Genomic DNA, 10,695 nt, shown 5'->3' with positions numbered 1-10,695 from the left:
AGCCCTCTGCTGGCCAGAGGGGAGGGGAAAGAGAAAAGCCAGCCTGCCGTCAAAAAAGGGAACCAAAGGGGAGAGGTGGGGTCCGAGCTCTTTGCAGAGCTCCCTGGGCCCAGATCACCCAGCCCAAAGGCCGGCTCTGCCTGCTACCATCAAGTTGGGTCTTGTGGATTTGAGTTTAGAATGGACATTCCATCCAGGGGAAGTGCATGGGAGATGAGGAGGTGTTTATTGCAGAATTACGAGCCATCCGTATACAACAAGTGGAGAGTGATACAAAAAGCTGCAAGGGCAGAAGTATGGAGGGGCAGGATCACGCAGCGTCTTGAATGCAAAAAGTAGAAGTTAGGTCTTGAAAACATCAGACAAGTAACTTATAGGTATTAGCGGAATAATATTTGACAACAGCAGCTGCAATGATTGTGAATGCACAAATCATATTCAGTATTTAAAAAAGAAGAAAAATTTATTACCTTTTTTTACATCTGCTAGGTAGCACAAGACTATTAACACTATAACAGTCACTGAATGTACAATAAACATACACATTTAAATAACAGAACAGGGTCAGAATGATGCAACTAGTGTGTCAGCTTCAGTGTCTCACAAAACATCCAGATTTAGTCCCAGGTGTCTTAATAGTTCTTGGAAAGAAGCAAGTAAGATTATTTTGGAGCATATGGAATCAGGGTCAACTTCTATGCTCAGATGCATGAGCTGGGGGCCCCAATGGAAGCCTAAGGGAGCACCCAGCATGCACTTCTTACGGCAGACTTTAGTTTTCAGTAACCAATCAAGGGTACTCCAGAATTAAGCTCTAATGGGACATTATTTAGGAGACAGAGGTTTGGGCTGGATCCAGCAAAAGAAAAGAAATTCATGTGTTCTGCACTGCAGATCTGCACACAGCCATGGAAATGGATTTTCATTTTTAAAAGGGGCCCTGCACTGTAGGACTATTTTTGGCTACCAAATTTTTGCTCTTTCCCCAAATCTATTTAATCATTATAATTCAATTCATTACCTTGGAATGAATATGCATGATGCTTAATTCCCAGAGAAGATTATGTTCTCTTTGTAAATATTGTATTCTTATCCATCCATTCATTTGGGACACAAAAGTGAACCACCACTTCAGTTTCTGGCTGTTGTTTTGTACATGGTGCCTCTGTCAGACACAGGACAAAATCCTTGATAAACTGGATACAAATTCAAAAAGGCCATTTTCAAGGCATTCCATAACTACTGGCTAATTTTCAACTTGAAATAGCAGGTACCAGAACAAATGCCCCATTTAATGATGTTTTCTAAACAGAGCTCAAGAAAACATTACTTTTTAAAGTCTACATTTGCAGTGCTTTAAAGGCTTATTCTTCAGATCAGAAAAGTGGACCTTAAAAGACTTGAAAAAATGCCTGTAAACAATAACTATTTACCATGTGACATTTTCAATCTCCCCCTACTTCTCATTATCTGTAAAACCACATATCTGACTTTAAATGTGTAAGACAGTGTATAGGAAAATATATATCTTCATTTTTAGTTAGCAGATCATCTGGCAATCTGAGAAAAGCCCCTTTTGTTGAACAAGAAGCAAAGAGGCAAAGTCAGGACAGAGAGCTTTCTTCTTTTCTCCTACTCAAACAACACACCAAGGGCCTGATTTTCAAAAGTGTTTAGCATTCACAACTCCAGTAGAAATCAATAGGAATGACCATTGCTCAGCACCTCTGCAAAGAGTCTGATCAATGAAATCAACTGAAAGATGCTCATTCACGTTAATGGGCTTTGGAGTAGGATCCAAGCCTTTAAACAAGTTAATGCCCAAAGCATTTTGGAACAGTCAAAGCAAGGTTCTAGGTACAAATGCAGTCTATATTTTGGCCAATCATTTCAAGACTACCCTAAAGCAGTGCTGAGAAGGCTAGTATTTTGAAAGGGTTTATCTCATCATGCACAGTCATTGTTTCTACTCCATAAGAACAGATACATTATTTACCATAGTAACATATGTCATGAGACTTGGTCAGCAAAGAGTTTTCCAATTATGGTTTTAAACTGTAACTTCAGTTTAAGGCTTGGCATCATCGTACTTGGCACTGCAACTCCTACACAGGCTATGTCTAGACTGCAGAGAAAAGTCAGAAAACGGTACACAAATTGCAAACCACAATTTGCGTATCTTTTTCCGAAAGAGGCTTTTCCAAAATTTGGCTTGTCCACATGGGGCCAAATTTCGAAAAAGCCCTCCTCTTTTGGAACATCCCTTCTTTCTCTCACCGAGAGGAATACAGGGATGCCAAAAGAACATACCTGCTTTTTCAGAAACTATTCCAAAAAAGTGGATGTGTTCCTTGGATGCAGCAGAGCTTTTCCGGGTTACCTCTGATATCCCAGAAAGCTCTGCGGTCTAGACATAATCACACACCTGTAGTTCTCACTCATAAGCAGTGATCAGTGAGGACTCTTGTGTAAGCAAGGGCTCTTCAGTGCAGTAGTACTCTAAAAGTGGTTCAAATATAGATTTCATCTGTTAATTATTGTGTCAGAAAAGGCCATTAAGCCCCAAATTTAACAACTGATCCTATTAGACTCTGACACTCTGGGGTAGCTTTTCAAGTAGTCAGTAGAAATGTAGGCATATTTAGTACAGTATCTCCCATTAACAGTCAGTGGAATGGTAGTCATATTCTCCTAAATACCAGATTAAAATTGATGCCCTTCACCTTGCTTTAAAATAAACATACAAACAAACAGATCCCTTACCAGGGAGCCATGTAAGAAAAATAAACTGCTTTGAAGACACAACTTCCCTTTCTCCTGGTCCCAAACCATAACACAAGCTCTATAAAAGACCAAGTCTGTCAGATCAGGAGATCCTTTGAGATGGCTTTCATTGTCCTAGAAGAGCGATCCACTAGTGTTCTTTTTTATGTTTCCTGAGTCCAAGACTGGTCATTTTATGAAACAGTCCACAGGAGTTACAGCATGTTATTAACAAGGTAAATGGAAAAATCAGAGCAACCAATTTTCCATTCAACCTTCATGGGGAAAAGAAATTAAAGAAATTTTGAGGCAGCCCTAGAGGTAAGAATAGCACATCTGTAAAAAGAATGTACATGAGGAGCAGGTTAGAAAGGTTCTCTTCTGACACTGTAGGTTAAAGTGAGTCTCAAATAGCAATTGTAAGGCACAGAGTTCTGAGTGCCTTCTTGCTTAAAAAAACTACCAAAGAAACGTTTAAAAATTCAGTTTGTTTATCCTATCCTCTGTTCTCTTCTTATAACCATCATGGGGGGTGGGGAGGTCACAGCACAAAGCTGGTAGGCAGGTTTAAATATTACTGAGTCTTTTATTGGTTTACAAAGGAAGAGTTCCCCGTGAGTGCTGGGGAAACAAATTCAGTATAGGCTCAATGTTACCATCATGGGCTATTATTATTTCAATTCCAAACACTGAGGTTTCAATACTACACCTTTCTTTCTCCCCAGAACTTCTTGGGAGGGCACCACAGACAGCATGTAAACAGTTCTGAAAGGTTGCTAAAATAATAATTTAATTGACTGCTTCTGCACAGCTTCACAGCTTCATTGTTAAATCTCTCTCTCTCTCTCTCTCTCTCTCTCACACACACACACACACACACACACACACACACACACACACACACGCCTTCCCCCTTCCCCGAGTCACCAGTTTACTGCTGCTCCTTCTTTCCAGGCGATCTGCTCTTTACCTAGCCAATGTATTCCTTTTCTTTGAGGCCATTTAAAAATAAAGACACACGGGGCAGTGCTGACATACAGCGAATACCACAGACAGTTTATATAATGTCTTTTTGTTTAACTGTAGAGGGTAGAAATGTACCTGGGGCATAATCTCCCCTTAGCTATTTGGCAAGTATTTCCCCCACCTTTACAATAAATGTTGCATACCGTTAAACTTCCACAAAGGAAATATAAAGTCATCAGATATGCTGAAAAGTAAAGTTCTGGCAAGCACAGTTTCCACTTATTTTTTCCTTTTCCTTAAAGATTTGCTTAAGATGGCAGCATCCCCAAAGGATTTTGAGGGTGTTTTTAGGCTCTGCTGTGATCTAAACACCCTTATAATGCATCAGCAAGAGCTCCAAGATTTTAGCTGAAGTTAAGTGAATTGAACACTTTAAAGCATAACGAGCTCCAGGAGACCCAGATGTTTTGGGAGAGAGGTTGTCATTGAAGTCAGACGACACAACGGGATTTCTTCATTCATGCTCATCAGAGAAAGTTCTCGGTTTAGTGATGTGCACTTCACTGCCCCCATTCCCATTGGTGGTTGTAGTGATGATATACTGTGTGGTTTGCTGTTGATTGGTTGTTTGTGATTCCAAGGGTTCAGAGTGTGCTGATGGCTGAGACACACCCACCTGGACTCCACTGGAGAGTGAAGAGTTCTGTTTTACATCCAGATCAGGTTGACCTTCAGATATCACATAATGAGTCTGCATAGATAATAAAAGCACTGGTTACACTGATGTTTCAGAGCAGCTGAATAGTCGTCTTTCACTTACTTTACTATAATTTTTCTGTTTTAGCACTAGGAAATATTTTCTATATGAATTAAACGTTTACAGCAAGAACATTAACATTCAAAATTGTAAGGCACGTTTGACTACACTAAAAACGACTAATTTAACATAGGCTAAACCCAACCATATAATTAATCACTGATGCAAAAAATTAAAATAACTAATTTATTCTTCCATCAGTCTGAAACGCTCCTATTTTGCCATGCATTCCAAACAGAAGCTTCATTTTCTGTATTGTATATCAGTATGTTGGATCTCCTGCGAGGGAGTATGAGAATCACGGCAGCTTCCACTGAGACCATTCACACCATTATGTTACACAAAGAGTTTAACGATGATAGAAGTTTCTAAAACTGTTTTGAAAATTCATTCCGCTGTCTAAATACTTCCTATGTCTGAAATATTATAATTAATAAATACTACGAATCTGGGTCCTGCTCTTGCAGTAATTTATGCAAGAGAATAGTTTTATTGGACTCATTTTGACAAACTAAATGGAGCTACTTGCTCAGATAAAAAAAATCTCAGAGCGGCAGCCATATTAGATTGTAACTGTAAAAACAATGAGCAGGTTGGAAGCACCTTAGGGTATGTCTACACTGCCACCCTACTTTGAACTAGGATGGCTAATGTAGGCATTCGAAGCTGCAAATGAAGCCCGGGATTTAAATATCCCGGGCTTCATTTGCATCTTGCCAGGCGCCGCCATTTTAAAATCCATGTTAGTGCCGACTCTGTGCCCGCAGCTACACGCGGCACGGAGTAGGTAGTTCAAATTAGGCTCTCCTCGTGGGACGAGGTGTACTGGTAGTTCGAATTAGAGAGCCTAATTCGAACTACCTACTCCGTGCCGCGTGTAGCCGCAGGCTTCATTTGCAACTTCGAATGCCTACATTAGCCACCCTAGTTCGAACTAGGGTGAAAGTGTAGACATGCCCTTAGAGACTAACAAGTCATGAGCTTTCATGGGTAAAACCCATTTCATAAAACCATGCGTAAGAGTAAACATCTACCACATGGTGGCATCAGACTGTAAATGCTTTGGTACATGGCTTTGTTTTTACCCATGTGTGAGGGGTGAGCTGCCCCTTTCTCCTTAGGCCAGGGTTTGCCTCTCTCTGGGTTTGTAGCCCACCTCAGGGATTGTGAAACTATATAAACAATTAACTACGTTTTCCCTTGAAGTAGATTACTGACTCCATCCCAACAAACAGATCATTTCTTGTCTCCACGATCAAATAGATCATGTCACATTGCTCCTCAGCGTTGGACCTCTTGAGCCCCCCCAGCATGTTATGTAACAAATTCTGGGTTGCCAGCCTACCTATGGATATTGCCCCATATAGTACTGGATATGAGTGTTGCAGAAGGTTTGTTATCTTTTAGATCACAGAATTCTCTCGCTCGCTCGCTCGCTCTCAGTTTTTACCAGTTTTGAGGCCTGTTAGTGCCTAATTTCGGAAAACACCTTTACAAGTACCCCAGTATGACACCCCCATACTTCCTAATTTGTGTACCCCTTACATTTCTTTTGGTGTTCCTTTAATGTGTTTAAGTTGAAAGTTTATGTCTAATTCATCCTCCCAGTACAAAGACTGCTATCCTTCCGCTTACCTGGGTGACTGCTTTCACTTGCCCCGTGTTCACGGTTGTGACAGGGGTACCTACAGCGGTCTCTGCAATCACATACTGACCCTGTGGGATGGCCATCATCTGAATTTCAGACGCTAGAAGAGAGGACCGAGAAATAGTTAACTACATTCTGAGGTTAGTATAGAAGACTATCATAAGGGTGGCCTTAGGGTCAAAAGAAACTGGTGACTGTTCTTGTTCTAAAGCGGAGGGAAGGATGACTGACAAAGAATAGAAGTTCCAGCATGCAATGCTGTGTGGCTGCTTAAATCAAGATGGAAGTTACATGCAGGCACACAGTTTTTATTGAATGTATGATTAGGGTGGACTCAACTGACACCAGTTCATACAATTTAAGTGCTGGGCTTCTGGTGAATTACAGCCTACATCTGGGCAAAGTTTGATGTCCCTTGGAAAGAAGAATCAGACACTTAGGGCCAGATCCTCAGGTGGTGAAAATCAGCATAGCCCTACTGACTTCAATGGAGCGATACCAACTGATATCTTCTCAGGATCTGGCCATTAGTGTGTAGTCATCGTATCCGGTTGTTGCCATATATGAAAGTATTACTAAAGTATTGTTGCTCCAGGATTCTTGGGGCTCATCTAGACTACAGGGAACGGTCGAAAGAAGATATGCAAATTCCGCGGAATGAACTTTTTCAGAATGTGTATTAGGGCTTTCCTCTGAATGTAAATAATCCATTCTTAAAGACAGAATTCTTCTTGCCAAATGCACTCTCCCTGGGAAAAAGAAGCTAGCTTGCTAGAACAGACCTCTTAAAACACAAGGGTGTGATTCCAATCTGGAAAGGGAAAAGCTCAATAATAATAGTTTGCCTTTATATGGCCCAGTTCCTCTTCAAATGAATCTTCACCACTCTCTGTGAAGTAGGGAGGCAATACTGTTTGCATTGTACAGCTGGGGAAATGGAGGAAAAGGGGCTAAATGATTTGAATCCGCTCCCAAGAACGGTTAATTGGCTTTCTGACCATCTCACATTTCTGATACTTACGGTAACTACGAAATGAATTCCATGTGCTGGGCAGATATGTGTGTTGGACTGAGGACCCTTGCTGTTGCTGGAGGGTTTGGCTGGGTGCTGGTGTGGTTGTTTGCATTTGGGAAGGGCTGAGTTCTTGTTGAGACTGCTGTGATGAGGGACTCAACGGCTGGGTGCTCACCTAGAACACCAGGATGAAAACGGACACAATTATTTATCTGCCAGCATGGTAAGTAAGAGCATTTGTACTGCTGGAGGCACATTCCTCTTAGTACTAGGATAACAACACACTATTTTCTAGCCAGTAGTGCAAACCTCAGTCCAGGTGGTCAATAGTTATTGTACACACGCAGCTGTCTGGTAGCTTGTGGTATAGAATCTGAATTCCCAGAGCCATTCCTAGTTGAAAACATGTCTGTATCACAACCACTCCCACAACCAGCAGTCTCAGAAGAAGCCAAGCTCTGAATGAATGACTGTGGAGCCTGAATTCCTTTCTCTTCTCTAGGTCTGTCTCATACCAGATCCAGAGTGGCAGGACAGTGTAAGAGAACTGGAGCTGCCGCCGCCCTTGTTGCGCCTGTTCTATGGGTAACTCTAATTGGCATGTTAATAATGAAGTCCTACTGGATCACTGCTCCAGTGCACTGACCTTCTATAGCACCTTCCAATCGAGGCACTCAAGACTCTTTACCAGATGAAGCTTTACCACCTCTCTGTGTGGCCAGTCAGTATTATTAGACCTAGTTCAGAGACAGGTGAATGGAGGTACAGAGATGTGATTTGCCCAGAGTCACATAGCAGGTTTGAGGCAGGAAGCAGGGATCAAAACCAGAAACAGTACAAGTTCTTAACCAATTAGAAAAGACTGTTAATGCAAACTTAACATGCTCTTGGACAAGAAGAGTTGAATTTTGAACTTTCTGATGCTTAAGAAAAGGTCTTTAATTCTTCTTTAGATCATTTCAGTGTGTAACAGAATCAAAGAATCATAGAATACGAGGACTGGAAGGGACCTCGAGAGGTCATCGAGTCCAGTCCCCTGCCTTCATGGCAGGACCAAATACTGCCTAGACCATCCCTGATAGACATTTATCGAACCTACTCTTAAATATCTCCAGAGATAGAGATCCACAACTTCCCTGGGCAATTTATTCCAGTGTTCGCCTACCCTGACAGTGAAGAACTTTTTCCTAATGTCCAACCTAAAACTCCCTTGCTGCAGTTTAAGCCCATTGCTTCTTGTTCTATCCTCAGAGGCCAAGATGAACAAGTTTTCTCCCTCCTCCTTATGACACCCTTTTAGATACCTGAAAACGGCTCTCATGTCCCCCCTCAATCTTCTCTTTTTTAAACTAAACAAACCCAATTCCTTCAGCCTTCCCTCACAGGTCATGTTCTCTAGACCTTTAATCATTCTTGTTGCTCTTCTCTGGACCCTCTCCAATTTCTCCACATCTTTCTTGAAATGTGGCGTCCAGAATTGGACACAATACTCCAACTGTGTCCAGAGCGGAAGAATGACTTCTCGTGTCTTGCTCACAACACACCTGTTAATCCTGTTAAAGCAGCCCAGAATCACGTTTGCTTTTTCTGCAACAGCATCACACTGCTGACTCATATTCAACTTGTGGTCCACTATAACCCCTAGATCCCTTTCTGCCATACTCCTTCCTAGACAGTCGCTTCCCATTCTGTATGTGTGAAACTGATTGTTCCTTCCTAAATGGAGCACTTTGCATTTGCCTTTATTCAACTTCATCCTGTTTACCTCAGACCATTTCTCCAATTTGTCCAGATCATTTTGAATTATGACCCTATCCTCCAGAGCAGTCGCAACCCCTCCCAGCTTCATATCATCTGCAAACTTAATAAGCGTACTTTCTATGCCAATATCTAAATCGTTGATGAAGGTATTGAACAGAGCCGGTCCTAAAATAGACCCCTGTGGAACCCCACTTGTTATACCTTCCCAGCAGGATTGTGAACCATTAATAAATACTCTCTGAGTACGGTTATCCAGCCAGTTATGCATCCACCTTATAGTAGCCCCATCTAAGTTGTATTTGCCTAGTTTATTTATAAGAATATCATGCGAGACTATATCAAACACCTTACTAAAGTCTAGGTATACCATGTCCGCCGCTTCTCCCTTATCCACAAGACTCGTTATCCTATCAAAGAAAGCTGTCAGATTGGTTTGACACGATTTGTTCTTTACAAATCCATGCTGGCTGTTCCCTATCACCTTGCCACCTTCGAAGTGTTTACCGATGATTTCCTTAATTACTTGCTCCATTATCTTTCCTGGCACAGAAGTTAAACTAACTGGTCTGTAATTTCCTGGGTCGTTCTTATTTCCCTTTTTATAAATGGGCACTATATTTGCCCTTTTCCAACTTCTGGAATCTCTCCTGTCTCCCATGATTTTCCAAACATGATAGCTAGAGGCTCAGATACCTCCTCTATCAGCTCCTTGAGTATTCTAGGATGCATTTCATCAGGCCCTGGTGACTTGCAGACATCTAACTTTTCTAGGTGATTTTTAACTTGTTCTTTTTTTATTTTATCTTCTAAACCTACCCCTTCCTACTAGCATTCACTGTGTTAGACATTCCTTCAGACTTCTCGGTGAAGACCAAAACAAAGAAGTCATTAAGCATCTCTGCCATTTCCAAGTTTCCTGTTACTGTTTCTCCCTCCTCACTGACCAGTGGGCCTACCCTGTCCTTGGTCTTCTTCTTGCTTCTCAGGCTCAGCCTTCCCCTGTGTGACTCAGAAGGGGGCAGGCCTGACCTAGGCAAGCAGGCTTTAAAAAGCCAGAGCAGTGCGACCAGGGGAGCGAAGCGGACAGGGGACTGCAGACAGGGGAGTTGAAGAGGGAGTTGAGCAGAGGGAATGACTGATGGTGATGAAGACCCGAAGCGCTTGTGCCAGTACTTCTCCTGTCTCCTCCACCTGTACCTGTATCCAGACAGAGAACCTGAGCATGGATGCCTCTACCCAGGTCCTGGTGTGGTCTTGCTGTATTTGTGGCTTGCAATTCCCACTGAGTGATCTCCAGGCTGGGGGAGACAACCATTGTGAAAGGTGCCTGCTGGTGGAATCTCTCAGGCAGCAGGTGGGAGAGCTACAGGAGGAGGTGGCCAGGCTGAGGTGCATTCGAGGCCATGAGGAATTCCTGGACAGTATTCCTGTGGAGTCCACTGAGGTCACTGTCCTAGGATGTGGGACTGTTGACCAGCCACTTATGGAGGAGACAGTGGTGCAGGGTGAGCACTGGCAGCTGGTTACTTCCGGCAGCAGGCAGTGTTCCACCCCTGCTCCTAACCCTCCCACTGTGTTGTTACATAACCGTTACACTTTACTTTCAGCAGGAAACAAGGAGTCACCTCCCACAGTGGAGGAGACCAGGCCTTGCACCACCAAGGTTGAGCAGTCTCCTGCCACCACTGCGAGGAGGAAACGTAGGGTAGTGGTGGTTGGAGACTC

At 42.6% G+C, this 10,695-nt stretch overlaps 1 protein-coding gene across 5 annotated transcripts in view; it reads right to left on the bottom strand.

Moving 5' to 3' along the window:
• Positions 1–437: 437 nt before the first annotated feature.
• The window catches only part of LOC102452223 (PR domain zinc finger protein 10-like), a 103,318-nt gene continuing 93,060 nt past the window's right edge, over positions 438–10,695 (bottom strand). For all 5 annotated transcript variants that reach the window (XM_075909729.1, XM_075909728.1, XM_075909727.1 and 2 more), the window contains exons 21-23: positions 7,216–7,384; positions 6,182–6,294; positions 438–4,480 (exon numbers count right to left, since the gene is read on the bottom strand). In XM_075909729.1, coding sequence (XP_075765844.1) covers positions 4,244–4,480; positions 6,182–6,294; positions 7,216–7,384 — 519 coding nt within the window. In that variant the 3' untranslated portion in view covers positions 438–4,243. The remainder of the gene's footprint in view (positions 4,481–6,181; positions 6,295–7,215; positions 7,385–10,695) is intronic.

Source organism: Pelodiscus sinensis, chromosome 26 (genome assembly GCF_049634645.1).
Source record: "Pelodiscus sinensis isolate JC-2024 chromosome 26, ASM4963464v1, whole genome shotgun sequence".
Lineage (NCBI taxonomy): Eukaryota > Metazoa > Chordata > Testudines > Trionychidae > Pelodiscus > Pelodiscus sinensis.
Note: the sequence above shows the minus strand (reverse complement) of the source record. Positions and strands in the feature narration are given on the sequence as shown.